This window comes from Zootoca vivipara, chromosome 2, assembly GCF_965207765.1.
Source record: "Zootoca vivipara chromosome 2, rZooViv2.hap1.1, whole genome shotgun sequence".
NCBI classification, from domain to species: Eukaryota; Metazoa; Chordata; class Lepidosauria; order Squamata; family Lacertidae; genus Zootoca; species Zootoca vivipara.
In genome coordinates this window covers 118,628,133-118,652,039 of record NC_142584.1, presented here as the reverse complement: position 1 = coordinate 118,652,039, position 23,907 = coordinate 118,628,133, and the positions used below count along the sequence as shown (strand labels likewise).

At 45.4% G+C, this 23,907-nt stretch overlaps 1 protein-coding gene and 1 pseudogene across 5 annotated transcripts in view; both read left to right on the top strand.

The window, feature by feature from the left end:
• The window catches only part of LOC118081398 (uncharacterized), a 31,188-nt pseudogene extending 9,262 nt beyond the window's left edge, over positions 1-21,926 (top strand). Inside the window, exon 6 of the transcript XR_015948292.1 lies at positions 20,371-21,926. The product of XR_015948292.1 is annotated as an uncharacterized LOC118081398 (transcript). The remainder of the gene's footprint in view (positions 1-20,370) is intronic.
• LOC118081139 (zinc finger protein 862-like) lies at positions 1,175-15,067 on the top strand. Of its 4 annotated transcripts, none has more exons than XM_035107366.3 (7): positions 1,175-2,505; positions 3,586-3,774; positions 4,013-4,139; positions 6,028-6,105; positions 6,641-7,074; positions 8,287-8,445; positions 10,813-15,067. In XM_035107366.3, the coding sequence occupies exons 2-7, from the start codon at positions 3,700-3,702 to the stop codon at positions 12,655-12,657; spliced, it is 2,718 nt and encodes a 905-aa protein (XP_034963257.2). In that variant the 5' UTR covers positions 1,175-2,505; positions 3,586-3,699; the 3' UTR covers positions 12,658-15,067. The 4 variants fall into 4 exon arrangements, with proteins under 4 accessions (XP_034963257.2, XP_088519856.1, XP_088519857.1 ...); XM_088663730.1 differs by having other exon boundaries at positions 2,480-2,522; XM_088663731.1 differs by lacking the exon at positions 1,175-2,505 and adding an exon at positions 2,564-2,738.
• Positions 21,927-23,907: the final 1,981 nt, after the last annotated feature.

Here is a 23,907-nt window from a genome sequence, read left to right as displayed (position 1 = left end):
TGATCTACATGGAGGGGCCTCTGGGGAAAGCTATAGCACTGGAGAAAATCTCGGATTAAGACCTTGAGGGATTCACTGCTTGTTGTGGTGTACCAGGCACCCCCAAACTTCGGCCCTCCAGATGTTTTTGGACTACAATTCCCATCTTCCCTGACCACTGGTCCTGTTAGCTAGGGATCATGGGAGTTGTAGGCCAAAACATCTGGAGGGCCGCAGTTTGGGGATGCCTGTGGTACACAGTCCTGAGCTTCCTATGGAATTCTGTTATTCCAAGTAAAAGCAACAAGATGTTCGTTTGAAGAAATCCTGCTTATGGCTGCTTTGCATAGGTACACACCCAACACTCATTAACGCCTCTTTATAACAGCCTAGTCCCCTACACAACCCAGGAATCGTCCATAATCTATAGCCTTGGTTCTCAAGCTCCTCTCTTCAAGGGCTGTCCTGAGTGACTGAGCAACTGCTGAGCGTATTTCTGGACCACGTAATGATTATTCTGAAGTTTAGCAATCATAACGTACTGTTCCAGATGCTGTATAAGGAATTCCGTTTTCAAACCAACAAAATTCAGTGACAAATAAAGCAATTATTGTGTGTGCTTTTTTTTTTTTTAATGCTGTGTGCTTGCATGCTACCTTAAGCTGGGGATAACTAGGATGCTATCGAAGCACATCAGTCTGTCCCCGCTTGCCTTTACTGAGGGAAGCTCCAAGTCTGAATTCAGTGGAAGTCAAACTGTGGACAAGGGGCAGGTAGGTAGCTGTGTAGGTCTGAGTCGAAACAAAATAAAAAAAAATCCTTCAGTAGCACCTTAAAGACCAACACTGAAGTTAGATACACTGAAACAGAAGCCGCCAGACCCTTATGTATATTCAGAGGGTGGGGGTGGGGGTGATGGGCTGATAGGAGTGGTAAACCTGTTGATGACTGTTAATGACTGCAATTGGTCTTGCAGGGGAATAGCAAGGGCTCAGGTGCTAAGGAAAGCTTGATTATGTATAATGAGATAAGGAAAGCTTGATCATGTATAATGAGATAAGATAACAAAGACATAGGATTCTTATCTCATTATACATGATCAAGCTTTCCTTAGCACCTCAGCCCTTGCTCCCCCCCCCCCCGCAAGACCAATTGCAGTCATTAACAGTCGTTAACAGTCATCAGGTTTACCACTCGTCAGCCCATCACCCATTCCCATCACCCCCACCCTCTGAATATACATAAGGGTCTGGTGGATTCTGTCTCAGTGTATCTGACGAAGTGTGCATGCACACGAAAGCTCATACCAAAATAAAAACTTAGTTGGTCTTTAAGGTGCTACTGAAGGAATTTTTTTTATTTTGTGGACAAGGGGGGCAGGCCCTTTTATGCTCACCTACTGGTCAAAACATTGGGTCCTGAGCCACAGGCTGCCTGCTTCATCACATCCTTTCCACATGGTGACTTGACCTTATTTTCAGTGATTTGGTTAACATTCCATCATGTGACCGTTTTGGCAGACCTAGTTCCCCTTTCTTATAGATTGCAGGGTGGCATTTTTATGTGTTAGTTGTAGCTTGCCTCTGGGGTTTTTTTTGGGGGGGGTAGGTAGGTAGGTAGGGGGCACATGTTATGTAGACCAAGGCCTGCCATGTTACATAATGGAGAGCTATTGCTCATCAATGAAAAAGAAAGCAGTGATTTTTCTTTGGCTTGATCCTCTGTAGGGGAGCGCCCCTGTAGCTTTGCCATGGTGAATTCTAGGGCTTGGCCAGGCTGGGCCACAGTGGGGCAAAATGTGAAGCGGGTACAAAGATGGCTGCTTGGGATGTGACAAGACATACTTCCTCCTGAAGTGGTATTTCCTGGTTCACAGCTGAATTCTGGTAGCAAGCATAGTTGTCAAGTTTTCCCTTTTCCCGCAAGGAAGCCTATTCAGCATAACGGAATTTCCCTTTAAAAAAAGGGAGAACTTGACAGCTATGGTAGCAAGTGGATGCCTGGGGGAATTGGAATTAGCCTGCAAGCTGGCAAAGCTTGCCACAAGTCAATAATATGCAACAGCAGCAGCAAAAAAGAAAGAAAGAAACCGCAAGTCGAGCTCTTCTTCAGACCTGTGCTCAGCTAACTCAACTAAAATATGGTGGGCTGAGATAAAACATGTACACATGATCGCTCCTTTGCTATGCAAGACAGAAGTAAGAGTCGGAAGGGACCCCCTGCAATGCGGGTCATATTGTGACACCTTTCCTGCTTGGGAGACTGCTGGCTAGCGCTTTTTGATTTCTGTTTTTTCCCCTACGTACTTTTTTTTAAAGAAACAACTCCCTAAAAGCGTTTTAAAAGCTCGCGTTTGTTTGTGCGTGAATGCGCGCGCGCCTTAAGTCCAGCGAAGGGTTAATTCATCGAGCTCTGCTTCCTAGAGGAGCAGGAAGTTGGCATCGGATGGAAGGAACGGGGCTTTGCCCATATTGCTTCCTCCGGGTTCCGGACGGCGGAAGGGAACTGCTGGACCGGGCGCTACAGGTGAGAAGAGGCGTCAGGTAGGAGGGAGGGAGGGAAGGATTTGGGGCGGGGGGGTGTGGTGTTGGAGCTGGAAGGAAGAGAAGGGACCCCACCCCACTTCCTTCCCATTCCTCCTCAAATCCTTTCTAAAGGGGACCTGGCCCAGTAAGGAAGTCAGAAATCGCTCTCAATTTGGTGGATGCTCTGAGTCGGGCAGGGACGGAACTCTTTTCGGAACCAGGAGTGGAGACGAGGTTGGAGGAGGACCGAGATGGCCAGGCTGACCGGGGATCGTGCTGTTTCTGGACTACAACTCCCATTATCCCTAGCTAACAGGACCAGTGGCCAGGGATGATGGGAATTGTAGTCCAGAAACAGCTGGAGACCCAAGCTTGGAAATCACTGATCTATGTATATATGATCTGCGAATGTCATGTTGCGTCCGCTGCAGGTTGCGTCTTTTCAAGATAAGAACGCGGCAAACCCGGAAGTGTTTCGCCACACGTGCATGCGCAGAAGCGTTCCGCACGCTTCACGCGTGCACAGAAGCGTGCACAAAAGCGCCGCTCTAGTTACGGACTTTTCAGGGTGCGAACAGCAGCCCGGAATGGATCGAGTCTGTAACTAGAGGTACTGCTATATATGATCTGTGAATGACATGTCCTACCAGTAGTAGTAGTAGTAGTAGTAATAATAATAATAATAAAATTTATTATTTATACCCTGCCCATCTGGCTGGGTTTCCTCAGCCACATTGGGCGGCTCCCAACAGAATATTAAAAACACGATAAAACATCAAACATTAAAAACTTCCCTAACCAAGGCTGCCTTCAGATGTCTTATAAAAGTCAGATAGTTGTTTATTCCCTTGACATCTGGTGGGAGGGCGTTCCACAAGGTGGGCACCACCACCAAGAAGGCCCACTGCCTGGTTCCCTGTAACTTCACTTTTCACAGTGAGGGAACTGCCAGAAGGCCCTCGGAGCTGGCCCTCAGTGAGCTTGGTGGTCTCTTTTCATTTGCTTGTGTGTTTGTTTACTGTATTATAGCAGAGGTTGGAGATGGCTGACACCCCTCCAATCTCCTGTTTCTCCCCTGCAGGCACTGGGATAACCTCGCTTGACGGCTGCAACATGCTTTAAAGTGCATCGGGGGAGCAGCTGTGACAGTCCCGGGAGTGGCCCGGTTCCTCCTCCATGCCCTGAAGGCAGGGCTATGGCCTCAGGTTCACAGCCGGGATTGCCTCTTCCTTGGGGTGAAGTTGAAAGAGCTTCCCGGCAGCCACCTCAGGTAAGGGAGGAAGAATCCAAGAGAGTGATGGGAGTTTCCTGGGTGCCTCTCTCTGTGTGGAGAGGCAAGGGAGACTGAAAATATATCCCTCTTTTTTTCTTTCCCTTTTTTTATATACTTCTGGCCCAGCAAAAGTGGCTGGGATGGGGACTGATAGATAAATGAAAGCACACATGCAGCTATCACGTCTCCTTACATGCTTGGGCAATGGTGGAATGAACTCTACTCCTTTGTCCAGGGCCTGGTGACCTTTGAGGACGTAACTGTGTTCTTCGAGGCAGAGGAATGGGCCCTACTGGATCCGGGCCAAAAAGCTTTGCATAGGGAAGTCATGGAAGAGAATTACGAGACTGTGGCCTCTCTAGGTAAGGCTGCTTCTTTTTTCATTTGATAATAGATGTCTAAGGAATTAATTTAGTAGCCCCCCTCCATACTTCCTTGCAAATGAGCCCTTTTCTGATGTTATTGAGCAGTTAAACGTAATTGCACTTTCTATTCCATTTGCTGCTTCAAAGGTTTGAGCTCGTATACTGCTCCAGATTTAGTGGGCGCATGTCCCATTTTTGTTTAGTCGCCTTAGTCATGTTCGACTCTCCGTGACCCCATGAACCAGAGCATGCCTTGGAAACTCTCACTTTCTTCTCAAAGCTTCTCCCTTTTATGTCCATGGAGTTTTCTTGGCAAAATACTAGAGTGGTTTGCCAGTTACTTCTCCAGGCGGATCACATTTAGTCTAAACTCTCGGCTATGACCTGTCCGTCTTGGGTGGCCCTGCCCGGCATAGCTCATAGCTTCTTGGAGTTATTCCAGCCCCTTTGCCACAACAAGGCAGTGATCCGTGAAGGAAGCATGCTAAAATCCTGCAGCTTTTCATTCTGCAAATGTTCTGGGCTTTTTGCTTACTCTCGCTTTTGTTGTGCTATAGGTGCAAAAGCATCTAAGCAAATGGACCCACTTCATTAACTAGCAGGAAGTTCAAGCTTTTAGGCCACACCGGCAGACTTCTGTGGATGCCACATGACAAATTTCTTCATTTTCCACAGCGTGCAGAATCCAACATCCCTGTGGTTTTTGTCCTGTGAATCAGCAAGCATAGCATGATCTCATACCCCCCCCCAAAAAAAACTTAGTTGGTCTTTAAGGTGCTGCTGGAAGGATTTTTTAAATTTTGTTTTCACAACAACTTAAATACAGTATTCAGCAACTGTTTTAGCCGTTATTAATTTGTGTGGGTTTCGTTTGTTTTCATTGAGGGAGGGGAGGTGTGGTGATAATAATAAGAATTTTTTTATTTGTACCCTGTCCATCTGACCGGGTTGCTCCAGCCACTCTGGGGGCTTCCAGCATATACAGAAACATAATAAAACATCGAACATTAAAAACTTCCCAATACAGGGCGGCCTTCAAATGTTTTCTAAAAGTTCTATAGTTCTTTATCTCAACATCTGATGGGAGGGCGTTCCACACTGCAGGTGTGACTACCGAAAAGGCCCTTTGCCTGGTTCCCTGTAACCTCACTTCTCGCAGTAAGGGAACCGCCAGAAGGCCCTCAGTGCTCCATCTCAGTGTCTGGGCTGAATGATGGGGGTGGAGATGCTCCTTCAGGGATATATGGGCGCAAAGGAATAATGAGCACACTCCTGTTCGTTCCTTTGCAAGCCCAGCTTATGTTCACTGTATTTTTAAAATGTGGAAACGGCTAAAACAGCTGTGGAGCTTCTCCAGCTCTCCCTAGGAAATGGAAGCGTTTTGCACCTCAGCACGTTTCCGCAAAGACATCCTTTTTTTAACCTGGGGAGAACAGTGGTTTAGGGTGGGGGAAGGATGATGTGGGAGGCAGGGCAAGCTGGGTAAGGGGCATGTGGCACAGACAGTGACTGTATGGTGTGCCAGCAAAACATTGGGTCTTTCAGTTGTTCTGCCAGCCAGCCTTCAGGTCTGTGGCTGATGTTGCTGAATACCAGGTCAGTTCTGAATATGACCTCCTTCATTCCTGATCTGATTGTGGATTAGGAGGCTGATCTGGTCTACATCACAGAGACCTGGGTGGGTGAGCAGGATGGACTTGGCCTCATCCAACGGTCCCCACTTGTTGCGGCATCCAGGCAGACATGAGGGTTGGGCAGGGGTAGTTTCTATGGCTCATCTCACTCTCCAGAATCTCTGTCCGGTTGGCTGGCTTTGGAATAGCTGAATATTTTGTGGCGAGTAAGTAGAATCGGACATAATTGGTCCCCTGTGTTTCCTTCAAAGTCTCAGACCTCAATTCCTGTTGGGAAGAAGGAGAAGATCCACTTCTCCGGCGCCCTAGAGAAGAGGAGGTATCAATAGGTGAGTGCTTAGCTGTCTTGTGGGGCTCCTTTTGGTCTGGGTATTGAAATATTTTTGTTCAGTGACTTTGAAAGAGGCTTAAGTAAATTCAGGGAATGTAGAGCTGCCCATGGCTTTTAGCCAAGATGGCTATATATCAAATATCTCTGAAACTGGGAAGAGCAGGAGGAGAGGGCTCTTAACTCTATGTCCTAGTAGGATCCCCATAAGAATCAAGTTGGCTTATGTGGGGATGCGGAACAAGACAAGCCTTATACAGAGAAAAGACGGCCTCCTGGTTAAGGTTTCGCTTCCTCCTTGCCTCACATTAAAATAGCCAGTCACCAGTCTAGCTGCCGCATTCTGGATTAATTGCAGTTTCCAAGTCACCTTCAAAGGTAGCCCCACGTAGAGCGCATTGCAGTAGTCCATGCGGGAGATAACTAGAGCATGCACCACTCCGGCGAGACAGATATAGTGGAGAAGTGGTCTGTGATTAGAGCCTTTGTTTTTCCCTTGAGATTCAAACATGCATCTTCTCTCTCCCCACCATCAGATGATGAGCCGAATAATGGGGATTCTAGGGAGCGATGGACTTTGTCGCCAGAGATTGTCAAGAGCGAAGTAACAGAAGAGATGACAGAAGAGATGCAGAACAACGGGGATTATAGGCAGCAGTGGATTTTGCCGCCGGGGATTGTCAAAACCGAGGCAGCAGAAGAGATGCAGAATAATGAGAATCATAAGCAGCAATGGATTTTGCCATCAGGGATTGTCAAAACCGAAGCAACAGAAGAGATGGCGGAAGAGGTGCAGCACAATGGGAATTATTGGGAGCAATGGACTTTGTCATCGGAGATCGTCAAGGGTGAAGCAATAGAAGAGATGACTGAGAATCTGATGGGAACAGAATGGCAAGAACAAAATAATCCAAAGTATGGGAAGATGAAAGCTTTTGAGGGTCAGAATCCTAACATCCAACCAACTCCAGTATGTGTGATAGTTTTGACATATAAATTAGAATTAAAAAGGAATTGCAAAACGCACAGGGGAGGAACCATTTGAATGCAGGGAGTGTGGAAAAGGGCTTCAGACAGAATAACCGCCTTAATTAATCATCAAAGGACCCACACCAGAGAGAAGCCCTTTAAATGCACTGAGTGTGGAATGAGCTTCAGCCTTTGCACACACTCTGCATATAAAGGGAGTAGAAATAAATGGAGCTTTGAAAGAGGGACTGGAGTATTTTGGCATTGAAAGAGTTTACGACTTCTTTTGTTTGGAAGGTGAATCAATCAACATAGAGAGAAATGTAAGCAGTGAGTTTTGATGGAAACATAGTTTCTGAAGTCCCAATGTATGCAAGATGGCCAGTGGCCATTCATAGCTGCCATAATTGATGACAACGCAAACTTTAATAGCTGCATTGGAATGAAAAAGCGTTCCCACAATTCAAGCTAGATAGCAAGTGACCTCCTCTGTGAGTTGTTATCAGGGTCAGACCCAGGCATTCTGCACCTGGGCCAGCCAGTCGGAATTGGACTTTGGACAGGTAGTGTAGCAAGACAGGGAAATGTCTGGAAAGCTCAGGCGGAACACCGGCAAACATGCATTGCACACTTTCTAGTAATTGTCTGCAGCCTAAGCTTAGGGGAGACAAACATGAATGAGGTCTTATTGAGACGTTTGGGGCATTTAAGTTTGTGAATGAATGGGTTCCTGCAGTGATTTGAGGTGAGCAGGTTTTAAGGTGTGAAGGTATGCTGACCTTGCAAGTGGGAAAGCAAATTCTGTATTGTCTTTTTGCTTTTGCAAACTCCTTTTTGGGTGAAGATCAGGGTGGATTTTATTTAAATCCGATTGATTTAAATCATGATTTAAATCACTAGTCAGTAAAATTTGATTTAAATCTTTTTTTTTATTACAGAAAGACTCCTTCTTGCTTGTATCATCTTAATATTGACAACCAAAGGAAGGTTTCATTTTTGGAATAATAAATTTTCAGAGTAGTTTTTTTACAGTTGTATAAAAAATTACTGATTTGGTTATACTATTAGAAATACATAGACAGATAATTATGAAATTATGACGAGGTTTAATAAGTTAACTATTTATATTTGGACAATGCCAGATTTGTTAGGAAAACTCAGCAATAATGGAGAAGAGTCTAGCCGCTCTAATACTTGTATTATTAAATCTCAGAGGAAAAAAGTGAGGCCATCAACTTTTTCGAAGTGGAAGCTGGAAAATCCGTGGCTGGAAATGTTTGCTGATGTTATGATATGCCTCGTCTGCAAAGAATTTGCACGGGCCGAGGATACGAGTTTCGTAAAAGGCTGCGCAACATTCAAGATTGAAACGGTGAGTTTATATTTATATTCTGCAAATACAATTTGCCAAATTTGTTAAACTTCCCTAAACAGATGTCTTCTAAAAGTCAGATACCGTGTTTCTCATATTATAAGACATGTCTTATATTCATTTTTTCCTCAAAAAAACACACTATGGCTTATTTTCAAGGGATGTCTTATTTTTTTCCTCCTCCTCCTGCCGCGACCAGCATTGCTGCTGCGCCTATCGCTATGTCTTATTTTCGGGGTATGGCTTATATTCCTTGAATGCTTAAAAATCCTGCTATGGCTTATTTTATGGGTATGTCTTAAAATATGAGAAACAGGGTAGTTGTTTATTACTTAACTGTCCAGGGTTCCTTTACCTTTTCCTTTTACCTACAATAATCTCTTAATTCCTTCTGTCGCTCATAGTTCAAATATCATACTATAATATTTCTTTAAACAGTCCGAAAAAGGCTTCCATTCTTCCATAAAACAACCATCATTAAGCTGTCTTATTTTAGCTGTTAACTTTGCCAATTCAGCATAGTCCATCAGTTTGCTTTTCCATTCTTCTTTGGTGGGAATCTCTTCCTCCCATTTTTGTGCAGAAAATATCCTGGCTGCTGTCATTACGTACATAAATAAATGCCCTTCAGCACTGATTCTGGATTGTTTTATTTGGTGTTTTGTTGTTGTTGTTTAGTCGTGTCCGACTCTTCGTGACCCCATGGACCAGAGCACGCCAGGCACTCTTGTCTTCCACTGCCTCCCACAGTTTGCTCAGACTCATGTTTGTAGCTTCAAGAACACTGTCCAACCATCTCGTCCTCTGTCGTCCCCTTCTCCTAGTGCCCTCAATCTTTCCCAACATCAGGGTCTTTTCCAGGGAGTCTTCTCTTCTCATGAGGTGGCCAAAGTATTGGAGCCTCAGCTTCAATACTTGTGAGCACTCAGGGCTGATTTCCGTCAGAATGGATAGGTTTGATCTTCTTGCAGTCCATGGGACTCTCAAGAGTCTCCTCCAGCACCATAAATCAAAAGCATCAATTCTTCGGCGATCAGCCTTCTTTATGGTCCAGCTCTCACTTCCATACATCACTACTGGGAAAACCATAGCTTTAACTATACGGACCTTTGTAGGCAAGGTGATGTCTCTGCTTTTTAAGATGCTGTCTAGGTTTGTCATTGCTTTTCTCCCAAGAAGCAGGCGTCTTTTAATTTCGTGACTGCTGTCACCATCTGCAGTAATCAAGGAGCCCAATAAAGTAAAATCTCTCACTGCCTCCATTTCTTCCCCTTCTATTTGCCAGGAGGTGATGGGACCAGTGGCCATGATCTTGGTTTTTTTGATGTTGAGCTTCAGACCATATTTTGCGCTCTCCTCTTTCACCCTCATTAAAAGGTTAATTAATTCCTCCTCACTTTCTGCCATCAAGGTTGTGTCATCTGCATACCTGAGGTTGTTGATATTTCTTCCGGCAATCTTAATTCCGTCTTGGGATTCATCCAGTCCAGCCTTTCGCATGATGAATTCTGCATATAAGTTAAATAAGCAGGGAGACAATATACAACCTTGTCGTACTCCTTTCCCAATTTTGAACCAATCAGTTGTTCCATATCCAGTTCTAACTGTAGCTTCTTGTCCCACATAGAGATTTCTCAGGAGACAGATGAGGTGATCAGGCACTCCCATTTCTTTAAGAATTTGCCATAGTTTGCTGTGGTCGACACAGTCAAAGGCTTTTGCATAGTCAATGAATTTGGTGTTTTAATGTGCTGTAAACAGCTACGAGATTAATTTTATTATATGAAAGTGGTATATGAATAATAATAATAGTGTGATGCAGCAGTAAAGAAAAGCTAATGCTGTTCTAGGCTGCATCAATAGACCACACTTGGAATACTGTGCCCAGTTCTGGGCGCCACAATTTAAGAGGGATATTAACAAGGTGGAACGTGTAGAGGAGGGCAACTAGGATGATCAAAGTTTTAGAAGCCAAGCCTTATGTGGAATGCTTATAGCAGCTGGGTATTTTTAACCTAGAAAAGAGGAGACAGAGAGGAGATATGATAGTCATCTTCAAATATCTTAAGGGCTGTCACACAGAGGGGGGAGAATGTTTGTTTTCTCCTGCTCTGGAGGGTAGGGCTCGAACGAACGTCTTCAAGTTGCAAGAAAGGAGATTCCAACTAAACAGCTGGAAAAACTGTTAGGTGGTGGACTCTCCTTCCTTGGAGGTTTTAAAGTAGAGGTTGGATGGCCATCTGCCATGGATGCTTTAGTTGAGATTCCTGCATTGCAGGGGGTTGGACTAGATGACCCTTGGGTCCCTTCCAACTCTAAGATTCTGTGATTCTATAATAACAAATTTCATTTTTGTTTCCTTTTCAGATTAAAAAACACGGTGCATCTGCTACTCACCAAAAAGCTTGCCGTGCTCAATTAGCCAGGTTGAATCCAGTGTCCACACCAGTATCGGTCCCAACGGTGCAGGAATTAAGAACGATGGACAGCAATTTGCACAGTAACTTGGAGAAGCTGTTCAATACGGCATACTTCATTGTCAAGGAGAACTATTCGTTTGACGACTTCCCGGCGTTATGTGCACTGCAGAAGAAAAATGGCTTGATAGTGGGTGAGACGTACAGGAACGACAAAGCGGCCAAGCAGTTTGCTCATTACATTGCGGAAAGCCTTCGCCTGGAGCTCAAGTACAAACTGAGTAAAGCAAATTTCTTTGGGATTTTGGCTGACGGCTCAACGGATAGATCGAACGCAGCGGCTTCCGAGATTGTTTACTTTTATTATATAAATGAAGCTGAAGTGAAATGTAGTTACGGAGCCCTTAGGGAATGTCCTAGTGAGAATGCAGCAGAAGTGAAGTCTACCATCGAGTCGGTTCTCGACGAATACATACCCGATTGGAAAAGCAAGCTGACGGCAATCAGTTTCAACGGGGCTAGCGTCGATACGGGCAACGCGTCTGGGGTTGCGAAATTGTTCCAGGACAGCTGTCCAGGTCTGGTGGCCGTGCACTGTGTCGCTCACCAACTGGAGCTTGCGATAGGGGATGCCTTGAAGTGCGTCAAATTTGCCGGGCTCGCCGAAGATGTCGTGAAGGGTATCTACACCTTTTACCACAGTAGTCCTAAAAGGGCAAAGGAGCTGAAAGAGATCGGCGAAGTCCTGAATGAGAAAGTGCTTCGCCACATGGGTATCACCGGAATCAGGTGGCTGCAGTCGAAGAACTCTGCCGTGAAAGCTTTGGCCAACAATCTGCCCGTAGTTGTGGTGCATTTGCAGCAAATTGTGAGCGGCTCTAGCACAAAGCCAGACAGGAAGGTGGAAGCCAAGCTGAAGGGCTACTTGAAGCGTTTGAAGTCGGAACGGTTTGTCAAGTTTTTGTTTTTCATGGACGACGTTACGCACACGCTTACGAGGCTATCCGAGGTGTTTCGGAGGAAGTGTGTGTCCGTCAGCGATGTTAAAACCAGCTTGACAGCGACGAAAGAGAGGCTGCAGAGGATGGTGAAAGACAGCGGCCCTCAGCTGCAAAAGTTCGAAAGTGCCGCGCAGCTGGAGGGCAGCGTGTTAGTGTACAAAGACGTGGAAATTGTCAGTAACGCGAGCGAAGTTGGCTGCTTTGAGGAAGATCGGCGTGTCTTGCTGAGTTCAATCGTGGAAGCGATCGACAAATGGTTTGACCGCATCGGAAACGACAGAGTTCTGCGAAACGTGGAAATATTTGACCCCTGCAACATACCCAGACCAGAAAGGGACATGTCTGCAAGTGGCCATGGAGAGAAAGAATTGAGTGAACTAATGCAAGCCTTGCCCAGCAACGTGAGAGTCGACAAGGAAGCCATCTTGGAGGAGTATCAAGAGTTCAAAGTGTGGGCTATCAACAAGACAAGCATCACGTGTGAGGAAGCTTGGCAACGCCTTCAAGCAGAGTCAACGGCTTCTGCTTCGTATATTAATATATGCAAAGTTTTGAACTTTTTACGGGTCCTCCCACTTAGCACTGCCGAATGCGAGAGGGGGGTTAGCCAACTAAACTTGGTTAAAACTGACAGTCGCAAACGCCTGCTTGCAACGACCATTGATGACTTACTGATGATCAAGATGAATGGTCCAGACCTAGAGATTTTCAATGCTGCAAATGCAGTTAATTTGTGGTGGAACGATGTTGCCAGGGGGCGCATTAGAAGACCCCACTTTAAAAACAAAGACTAGGGTATTTTAAAAACTGAAGTGTGGTCCCAATATTTTTATTGTACTGTATAAACAAACAGGTAAGTGTGATTTATTCATACGCCTTTTTAAACAAACTTTGCAGGTTTTTTTGTCTTTGTCACAGAACTCATAACAAATTGATAGTAATCTTGGCAAATAAATTAGTGTTACAGGTTACCGTAATAATAGCTGCCACCTTCTTGTAATTGGTTTATCGCTTTAGCATAAGGCAGGGCCGAAAATAGGTTTTTTGTCACCTGGGTCAAAGACCCAGTTTGGTCCCTTGCCTCCCGGATGTGTGTTTGCGTACATACACATACAAATACAAATAAACACACAAACACATCAACACATTTATTCTTAAAGGGCATAAAAAGTAGGCAGTATATCATTTGAATACAAAGGAATTCTAAGAAGTATTATGACTGTATTGCCAAAGGGCCAATGAGCATCCCTTTCAGTAAAAGCAAATTATTTGTCAAAAGTAGAAGTTCCATGTGCAGCAATTATCTATCTGAGGTCAGGTTTTGAATTGGATTTATTTGGTCACAGGATCATTAAAAGACTGCATTTCCATAAGATCAGCCAAGACCCTCTGGTTTCCTTTTAAAATGCTCCCCCCCCCTCTTTGCGGCTTTTTGCCACCCACCCTTCTTATTGGTTCTGTGCAAACCCTTTCAAGGAGTTTTGACGTGTGAATTTACTCCTGAGTAAGCTTCAACAAGCTGGACCATAAAGAAGGCTGATCGCCGAAGAATTGATGCTTTTGAATTATGGTGCTGGAGGACTCCCTTGAGAGTCCCATGGACTGCAAGAAGATCAAACCTATCCATTCTGAAGGAAATCAGCCCCGAGTGCTCACTGGAAGGACAGATCCTGAAGCTGAGGCTCCAATACTTTGGCCACCTCATGAGAAGAGAAGACTCCCTGGAAAAGACCCTGATGTTGGGAAAGATGGAGGGCACAAGGAGAAGGGGATGACAGAGGACGAGATGGTTGGACAGTGTTCTCGAAGCTACCAACATGAGTCTGACCAAACTGCGGGAGGCAGTGGAAGACAGGAGTGCCTGGCGTGCTCTGGTCCATGGGGTCACGAAGAGTCGGACACGACTAAATGACGAAACAACAAGCTTCAACAATATTCCTTTCAAAAAATTTGGGATTACTCATTTTAGGAAATGATAATTTTGTGGTCATTTTAGGTTCCATGTAAGGTGAAAAAATGCTTTTTGCGAGTCTAAAGTAGAAAGTGTCCTTCCGTTACAATCCTAATGGAGCCGGGCTGACCAGGGAACTGCCTCGGGCATGAAAAATGCTCATACATCCCTTACTTTCCTGTGTGTAGATCATGTGTAATCTGTAAAAATGACTCAACCTTCGCTATTTAAACACGTTCAATGTTCTGAAGGGGTCATAGAATTGTATAGTTGGAAGGGACCCCAAGGATCATCTAGTCCAAGTGGTTCTCTTTCTCAGATTCTCGACCCTCCGTCCCTCCATTTCTTTTTCACACAGTAGCAAAAGCCCTCAGGGGATCCTATCTTCTGCTTCACTGGGGAGAGCCACGCTGCCCCTCCAGGTTTTCCAAGTCTTCCTCTCCCTGTAATTGAGCCTGCTTTAGCTGCATGGGGAAAGGGGAAGGATGGAGCTCGTGGCTGCTGTTCACTTTTCCATCTTTCTCTCCGGCTGAAGCCCAGACATGCTAGGAGTCTCAATGATAATAATAATTTACAGTGGTACCTCGCAAGACTAAAATAATGAGTTCCGCGGGTTGCTTCGTCTAGCAAGATTTTCGTCTTGCAGAAACAAACGGCAGACAGCAAAAAAAAAAAAAAGGCAAAAAAAATTCGTCTTGTGAGACACGGCCATAGAAAGCTTCGTCTTGCGAGGCAACAAAGAATCGCTAGACGCTTTTGTCTAGCGAGTTTTCCGTTGCGTGAGGCATTCGTCTTGCGAGGTACCACTGTGTATACCCCGCCCATCTGGCTGGGTTTCCCCAGCCACTCTGGGCATCTCCCGACAGAATATTAAAAACATGATAAAACATCAAACATTTAAAACTTCCCTAAATGGAGAACGTCAACCAAGTACTGGAATAAAACTTTATTGTCATAACAGAATAGTTTGCACACTGTCAGAATGGAAGAACGCGTTTACCCATAAGAAAATCAAAATCTAACAGTGATGTTACAGCTCTGCACAAGTAATAAATAAAATACTGTTGTCATATAAAGCCGTGTCGAGTACAAATCTAGCACAATATTTTATTTTATATCTATACATGCTGGTGTTTATAAATATTACTTATTCAAATTGCTCACGGTTGGCTACTATTGCCGAGGCTGAGCCCCATTTATGTTTGTGGTGTCAAATTCACAATTGCTATTAAAAATGTGGTATTAAAAATGTGTCCCTGGTGTGAATTGTGTTTCATTTGTTAAGAAAAAGAAAGAAAGAAAGAAAGAAAGAAAGAAAGAAAGAAAGAAAGAAAGAAAAAGAAAGATGACTGTAATTGGTAAAACGTGCAACTGAATTGTTAAATGCATTTTAACATTGATGATATACACAATTTTTTGTTTTGTAATCTTGTTTAAAAAATGGCAGCTAGGCATTTATTGTGGCGACCATAGTCTATGTTTAAGGTGCCACTTGGCAATTAGCTTATATACATGGGAGGTGCTTCTATCTAACAGTAATGACTTCCAAGTGCAATATATATACATCCTGAAACATTTTATAAAGCTTTGAACAGCTCAGGGTCCGTGAGAGCTTTTCCCTGCTTCTCCTTGTCACAAGTTGCTAGACGTGTGTCATCCCGGATCCGATTTCAGAAAGAGCTTTGAGAAAAGTTCTTGCTACCTCTGGAATATTACGGAGACACTCTCTGCCTCCTCTCCCAATTGTTGGAGCATTTTATACCCCTGGTCCTTCTGTCGAGTGATGCATGCATTTCAATCCACAGACAAAACATCCTTTTCTCTCTCTTCCATAAGGCCAAAATCTTCTCCATTTTGCAGAAGGGCAGCGGTTGTGGGGAGGAGGTTCCCCTAGCAGCTGACTTGGGATAGCATGGATGGCTGGGAGACGCCAACCGCACGGATTCTTCCTCCCTCGGCCACCATTACTTCCCATCAGCTAAAGAATGGAAAAAGCAGTGTTGGGAGAAGGAAAGTCTCTTGTTGGCACTTTTAAATTCTGGACAAAGAGCAAAAGTGGGTCCCAGAAAGGAGCTTGGGAAGCCATCTGTCATGGATGCTTTAGCTGAGATTCCTGCATTGCAGGGGGTGGATTAGATCGGGGTAGGCAACCTAAGGCCTGGGGGCCAGATGCGGCCCAATCACCTCAATCCGGCCTGCGGACGGTCCAGGAATCATGAGTAGAATGTGTGCTTTTTTAAAAAAAATGCACCTCTGGGTTATTTGTGGGGCATAGGAATTTGTTCAATTCCCCCCCCCCCAAAAAAATAGTCCAGCCCCCCACATGGTCTGAGGGACAGTGGACCGGCCCCTGGCTGAACAAGGTTGCTGACCCCTGGATCAGATGACCCCCGGAGGCCCTTCCGAATCCTAAGGAAACCAAGCCTTTTGACGAACGGTTGAAGGAGGTGGGTATGTTTAACCTGGAAAAGAGAGAGAGGAGATATGATAGCCGTCTTCAAATGTCCAAAGGGCTGTCACATGGAAGAGGGAACAAGCTTGCTTTCTCCTCTGGAAGGTAGGATTCGAACCAATGGCTTCCATTTACGAGGAAGGAGATTCCAACTAAACATCAGGAAGAACTTTTTTGACAGCAAGAGCTGTTCAACAGTGGAACAGACTCCCTTGGGAGGTTGTGGACTTCCTTTCCTTGGAGGTTTTTAAGCAGAGGCTGGATGGGATGCTTTAGCTGAGATTCCTGCATTGCAGGTGGTTGGACTTGATGACCCCTAGGGGGTCCCTTCCAACCCTTAAGATTCTATGAAATCTTTGGCCAGATGCGACCCTCCACCACCCACCCCATTCCTCGAAGCCGCCCTAGCAGAGAAGCAGGGCCAAAGATGGGGGAGGAATTTTTTTTGGGGGGGAGGCAGCTTTTTGATCTTTTTAAGGAAATCTACAGAAACTCAGATAATTGAGGGTTTTCAATACTTTTCGTATGGGGGCAGCAGGCAGAGTCTACGCAAGTTTGCAGATGACACCAAATTGGGAGGGGTGGCTAATACCCCAGAGGACAGGATCACACTTCAAAATGACCGTAACAGATTAGACAACTGGGCCAAAGCAAACAAGATGAATTTTAACAAGGAGAAATGTAAGGTACTACACTTGGGCAAAAAAATGAAAGGCACAAATACAGCATGGGTGACACCTGTCTTGAGAGCAGTACATGTGAAAAGGATCTAGGAGTCTTGGTAGACCACAAAGTTGACATGAGTCAACAGTGTGATGCAGCAGCTTAAAAAGCCAATGCAATTCTGGGCTGCATCAATAGGAGTATAGCATCCATTCTAGATCAAGGGAAGTAATAGTACCACTGTATTCTGCTCTGGTCAGACCTTACCTGGAATACTGTGTCCAGTTCTGGGCACCTCAGTTCAAGAAGGATACTGACAAGCTGGAACGTGTCCAGAAGAGGGCAACCAAAATGGCCAAAGGCCTGGAAACGATGCCTTGTGAGGAACGGCTTAGGGAGCTGGGTATGTTTAGCCTGGAGAAGAGAAGGTTAAGGGGTGATATGATAGCCATATTCAAATATAGAAAAGGATGTCATATAGAGGAGGGAGAAAGGTTGTTTTCTGCTGCTCCAGAGAAGCGGACACGGAGCAACGGATTCAAACTTCAAGAAAGAAGATTCCACCTAAACATTAGGAAGAACTTCCTGACAGTAAGAGCTGTTCGGCAGTGGAATTTGCTACCAAGGAGTGTGGTGGAGTCTCCTTCTTTGGAGGTCTTTAAGCAGAGGCTTGGCAGCCATCTGTCAGGAATGCTTTGATGGTGTTTCCTGCTTGGCAGGGGGTTGGACGGGATGGCCCTTGTGGTCTCTTCCAACTCTATGATTCTATGAAAAGGCGCGGGGTGTGCGCGTCCTGCCGCTCGGTCCGCCGGGGGAGAGGGATGGGGGTTAAGGAACCGAGTTCTGGTTCCTAGAGATGCCGGAAGCTGCACTGCAACAGAAGGGGTGGGGGTAGAGAGGGGCTCTTTCCTAATTCCGGCAGGAGAAATGGTCCAGCGGAGAAGGAGGTTGCGGAAGAGGTGCGGCTTATGGGCAGCGAATAGCGGTGAAATCTAAGAGGTGCCCTATTTTTGGGGGGGGGGAGTGTATGAAGTTGGGGAGGGGGCGCAGGAGGAATGTTTGCCTGGGGAGGCGAGGGGGGGGGTAGATAGCAGACAAGGTTAGTAGAATATGTGGAAATGGCAAGACTGTCAAACAGAACAAGAGATCAGGATAAAAAAGAAGGCGGCGTTTTGGGCGCCTAATCCGGCCCGCCGGTCGATTTAATCCTGCCCCCCTGGCAGTATATGTCCTGGGGGGTAAAACCCTTTAAAAGCTCAGCGACTTCAATCCAAAAAAAAAAGCTCAGCAAATTTGGTCGGCCCTCATGCATGTTCACTTTATCAAATCTGGCCCTCTTTGAAAAAAGTATGGGCATGAATGAAATAATTGAGATATGAAGGTGAGGAATAAGAGAAATGTAGCGGGAAAGGCAGTAATAAAATGCACCACCAGGGAAGAGGAGTCAGTGGCGGTTTTGTGTTTCTTTTATTTGAAATGTTCTTATTGGTTCAAGTGTAAAATGGAAATTAAAGGGGGGGCTGGGGAAGCAAGAGCCTCTGGGAAGCTGCCCTCTCCCCTCCAAAGGGATCAAGCCACTTCTCTCCCCCTTGCAATGGGGAATTTGCAGGGAGAGGGCAGGGGAAGCCGCTTTGGTGCAGGCAAAACAGACATGGGGATGAGTGGGGTGGGGGGTGTTGTTCTGCTTTTGTACCCTAGAGCCAGAGGCAGACCCTCCAAGGGTCCCTATTTTCCAGGGGCTTTCCCTGATTGAGAGAAGCCCATCCCAGTTTCTGATTTGATCCCGGAATGTCCCGCTTTTCCTTAGGACGTTCCTGTTTCCATCAGAGAAATGTTGGAGGGGATGGAGTTATCCAGCTTCTGAGCCATCTGAAGGCAAACCTGTAAAGGGAAGGGTTTTTTTAAATGTTTAATGTTTTATTATCATTTTATATATGTTGGAAGCTGCCCAGGGTGGCTGGGGCAACCCAGTAAGATGCGTGGGGTATAAATAGTAAAATTATCATTATGGAATGGGACATCCCTATTTTCATTGGAGAAATGTTGAAGGGTATGTGGAGGAGAGACACCTTTGGGAGAAAAATTGAGACATTCCCAACTCCCTCTCTCCCTCCCTGTCCCTCTCATGTTTACCAAATTCCTCTGATGTTCTTGCCCATCCATTTACTCTTTGTGCATACGGCTTGTGTTTCCTTCTTATTCTAGGCTCGCTTGACCTTTATGGAAGCGGCTGTGGCACCTGCAGGATCCCAGCTGAAGATCTCTGCGCAGGGAAGTCATGGAGGAGAATTATAAGACAGTGGCATCTCTAGGTAAGGATGCTTTTTTCCTCAGTTGTTTGTTCAGCATGTTTTTGTTCTTTCTGCTATTCCCCCACCAACCAATCAAATTTGCCCCTTTTGTTCTGCACCTCCCTCAATGCTTTTCTTTGTGCTAGAAGACATCTGAAGGCAGCCCTGTTTAGGGAAGTTTTTAATGTTTGATGTTTAATCGTGTTTTTAATATTCTGTTGGGAACCGGCCAGAGGGGTTGGAGAGGCCCGGCTAGATGGGCAGAGTATAAATGAGAAATGATTTATTCTTATTATTACTGCCACTTTTGTTGTTATTTAGTCGTTTAGTCGTGTCCGATTCTTCGTGACCCCATGGACCATAGCACGCCAGGCACTCCTGTCTTCCACTGCCTCCCGCAGTTTGGTCAAACTCATGTTCGTAGCTTCGAGAACACTGTCCAACCATCTTGTCCTCTGTCGTCCCCTTCTCCTAGTGCCCTCCATCTTTCCCAACATCAGGGTCTTTTCCAGGGAGTCTTCTCTTCTCATGAGGTGGCCAAAGTATTGGAGCCTCAGCTTCAGGATCTGTCCTTCCAGTGAGCACTCGGGGCTGATTTCCTTCAGAATGGATAGGTTTGGTCTTCTTGCAGTCCATGGGACTCTCAAGAGTCTCCTCAAGCACCATAATTCAAAAGCATCAATTCTTCGGCGATCAGCCTTCTTTATGGTCCAGCTCTCACTTCCATACATCACTACTGGGAAAACCATAGCTTTAACTATACGGACCTTTGTCAGCAAGGTGATGTCTCTGCTTTTTAAGATGCTCTTCAATTAGGATTCTTTGAATCCTTTGACTTCCCTCCGCCCTTCCATGGTTACCATTGTCAGTCTTTTCTTCTACTTCTGCTTATCTAATTTTCTCTCATTTGTTAAAAAAGTAGTGATTCGTTTTTGCATAGTTTTTTGTAAATTACAAGCATTACTCTAATCCTGCCAAAGTTTTTTGTTGTTTACAGTGTTCTCTTAAGTACAGACAGAAAGAGGGAGAACCGGGGAGATGCCAAAATGGGGGTGGTGGTGGTGGTGGTAAATGGGTTCAATCTGTGATGAGAACCTTTGATTCCCCCCTTGAAATTCACCCATGATTTTCTTTCTCACCTCTCCCTCAGATGATGGCCAAAGCAACGGGAACTATAGGGAAGCCCCAGAAACACCTGCAGCTGAAGCAGGAAAAGGGATGTTTGTCAATCAAAGGGACCCCCCAAACCATGAACAAAACCAGTCAAAGACTGGGAGCAAGAAATCATTGGCTATGCAGGGTTTTGATGATGAAGAACCACTGATGCTACAAGAAGATCAAAGCAGGAAGGCATGTCCAGTATGTGGGAAAATACTTAGAGATAAATCAGATTTCAGTAGACATTACAGAATCCACATGGGGGGGAAACCACATAAATGCACGGAGTGTGGGAAAAGCTTCCGTTTGCTCAACAGCCTTCGTAAACATCAGAGAACTCACACGGGAGAGAAGCCATATAAATGCAAGGAGTGTGGAAAGTGCTTCAGTGACAGCAGCAGCCTTACTCCACATGAAAGAACCCACACAGGGGAGAAGCCATTTAAATGCACGGTGTGTGGAAAGAGCTTTAGTGTGAGTAGCCACCTTACCGTACATCAGAGAACCCACACAGGAGAGAAACCATTTAAGTGCAAGGAGTGTGGGAAGAGTTTCAGCGACAGCAGCAGCCTTACTCCGCACCAACGCACCCACACAGGGGAGAAGCCGTTTCAGTGTGGGGTGTGTGGAAAGAGCTTTAGCGTGAATAGTCACCTTACTGTACATCAGAGAACCCACACAGGGGAGAAACCATTTAAATGCAAGAAGTGTGGAAAGTGCTTCAGCGACAGCAGCAGCCTTACTCCACATGAAAGAACACACACAGGGGAGAAGCCATTTCAGTGTATGGTGTGTGGAAAGAGCTTTAGTGTGAGTAGTCGTCTTACCGCACATCAAAGAATACACACGGGAGAATCCATTTACATGCAAGGAGTGTGGAAGGAGCTTCAGGCGCAGCAGTATCCTTAATGTGGAAAGAGCTTTACTGGGCAATACGTTTCAAAGAACACAGCAGCAGAGAAATTAAATGTGGAAAGGTTTTTAACATGAGTCTTAACTGGGAGGAAGACGTCCAATAAATACAGGAGGAACTGCATGTGAAAAAAAATGTGATAGCTAAAGGAAATATGCATCATACGATTTCTTGTAAGGATTTGCAGTCTAACATGGAATCTTTGGGCAGAGGAAAACAAGTGAGATCTTACTAGGGTGTTTTGGCATGAGGGGTTTGTAGATGGCGAAGAAGCACAGAGATAAGGTAGCAAATAGCAAAGTTGGGTGGCCATCTGTCGTGGATGCTTTAGTTGAGGTTCCTGCATTGCTGGGGGTTGGATTAGATGACCCTTGGGTTCCCTTTCAAATCTACAACTCTGAAAGTTTCCTTCAGTACCCTCCTTTGGCCTGATCCAGCTTCCAGGCTTTTATATTCTTAAGCCGTTCCTGATCTAAGCTTACTAAGGAAGTTTTGAAAGTCCCAAGTTAGTACACAACATCTAGTAGATTCCCTCATCCGCATGACCCTAAGATATTTAACGGGGACTCCATGAAAAGCTAACCTTTCAGCGGTATTGAGAATTTGTTCATAAATAAATAAATAAATTTGCTTTACTTTGTTTCACCGTGTAATCATTGTATCCCGAGAGTTTTTATCTAGAGTGTGGTTCTGAATTTTTGTTTGTGGGTTTCCCTAATCCAAAAGTGCAATGCGTTCGCTGGACTTCTGCCGATTTATTTTAAATACATATTCCAAACTGATTTCACTCTCTGGTTGTATATTAGAGTTGTGTTTTAGCAACAATCACAAAGCTGAATTGGCTTCCCCAGGCAGTTTGGGAAGCTTTGGGAAAGGCAGCAGTTCTGCTGAAGAGCTTGTAGGAGTAACTGCCTGTCCAAATACAGTTGTACCTTGGTTTTCAAACAGCTTAGTTCTCAAATGTTTTGGCTCCCGGATGCTGAAAACCTGGAAGTGACTGTTCCGGTTTGTGAACTAGTTTTGGAAGCCGAACACCACGGCTTCCGATTGACTGCAGAAGCCAATCGGAAAGCACACTTTGGTTTCCGAATGTTTTGGAAGTCGAACGGACTTCTGGAACGCATTCCTTTCAACTTGTTCCAAGGTACAACTATATATTTCCCTGTACTGTTTTTCAGTGCCTGCTTAAAACATACTGGTACCGTACTTGTTTCAGCATGCCTATGCAAACACGTAGATACTGAAGTGTTTTAATCATTCTTATTACTCACGTTGATTATTTTTAATCCTCCAAACCTTTTTCATTTCAGAAAGGATTTTTTATTTTGATGCAGGGTGTCACCCGCTCTCATACCAGGATCACTTGCAAATTACTTACCCCAAACCTCCCCCCCCCACTCCTCCAAACCAGAGTTTGTGGTGCGAGCCCCTCTGCAATCCCGTCTCCCCCCCCCAAATGACCTTTACATCTTGCCTTTCCTGTTATTTTTGTTCTTTAAAAAGCCCTAGGAAGTTATATAATATATAAGCTTCTGCCACTGTCACACCTTTGCACACTGGGATACACTTTTGTTGGAAGTAGCAACGAAAGTGTATGGACAGAGAGGGGGGAAAGCAGGGTAGATGCATAAGCTTTGACTAAATGTTTTTGGGCATCCCTCCAAGAGGAAGAAGGGACCCAGGTGGCGCTGTGGTTAAACCACTGAGCCTAGGGCTTGCTGATCAGAAGGTCAGCGGTTCGAATCCCTGTGACGGGGTGAGCTCCCGTTGCTCACTCCCGTTGCTCAGTCCCAGCTCCTAGCAGTTCGAAAGCACGTCAAAATGCAAGTAGATAAATAGGAACCGCTACAGCGGGAAGGTAAACGGCGTTTCCATGTGCTGCTCTGGTTTGCCAGAAACGGCTTTGTCATGCTGGCCACATAACCTGGAAGCTATACGCCGGCTCCCTCAGCCAATAATGCGAGATGAGCGCGCAACCCCAGAGTCGGTCACGACTGGACCTAATGGTCAGGGGTCCCTTTACCTTTTAGCAAGAGGAAGAAGCTGGAATAGGTTTTATGTTGGGGAAGCAAGCAGATGGTCAGGGTATAATAATAATAATAATAATAATAATAATAATAATGATGATGATGCAACGCTTTCCTGGTGTCACTGATGCCTGCCTGCCTGTTACTCATTCACTAGTGCTGTAGAAGCCTGAAGAGAGAGAGATTTTGAGAGCCCCAGCAGCCCTCTGCAAGCCTCAGAGGGTTTCTAGCTGTGAGAGGCCCATGTCACAGAGCTGGCATCTGCAGGGATCAGAATCTGCGAGGAGGAGATGGTCACCCTCTCAGTTGTTGGGAATGGAGGAGTCCTCTAGATTTCCCTTCCAAAGCTTCAGAGCACAGAAGACTGGTGTTTCTGCTTCCTGGTTGGTGTTCCATGCTATTGCCTCCCCCCAGTGTTTTACCTGCCTTTCCACCCCCAAGAACCTGATCACTGGGTGGGTTGTTTGAGTTCTTCAAGACTAACCTAAAAATTAGTTTGGAAAGTGGGTAGGGGCAGCAGGGTAGCCTTCAGTTTAGCTGGGGCGAGGGCAACACTTGACTTTGAATGTGGGGAATTCGTGATGTCCAG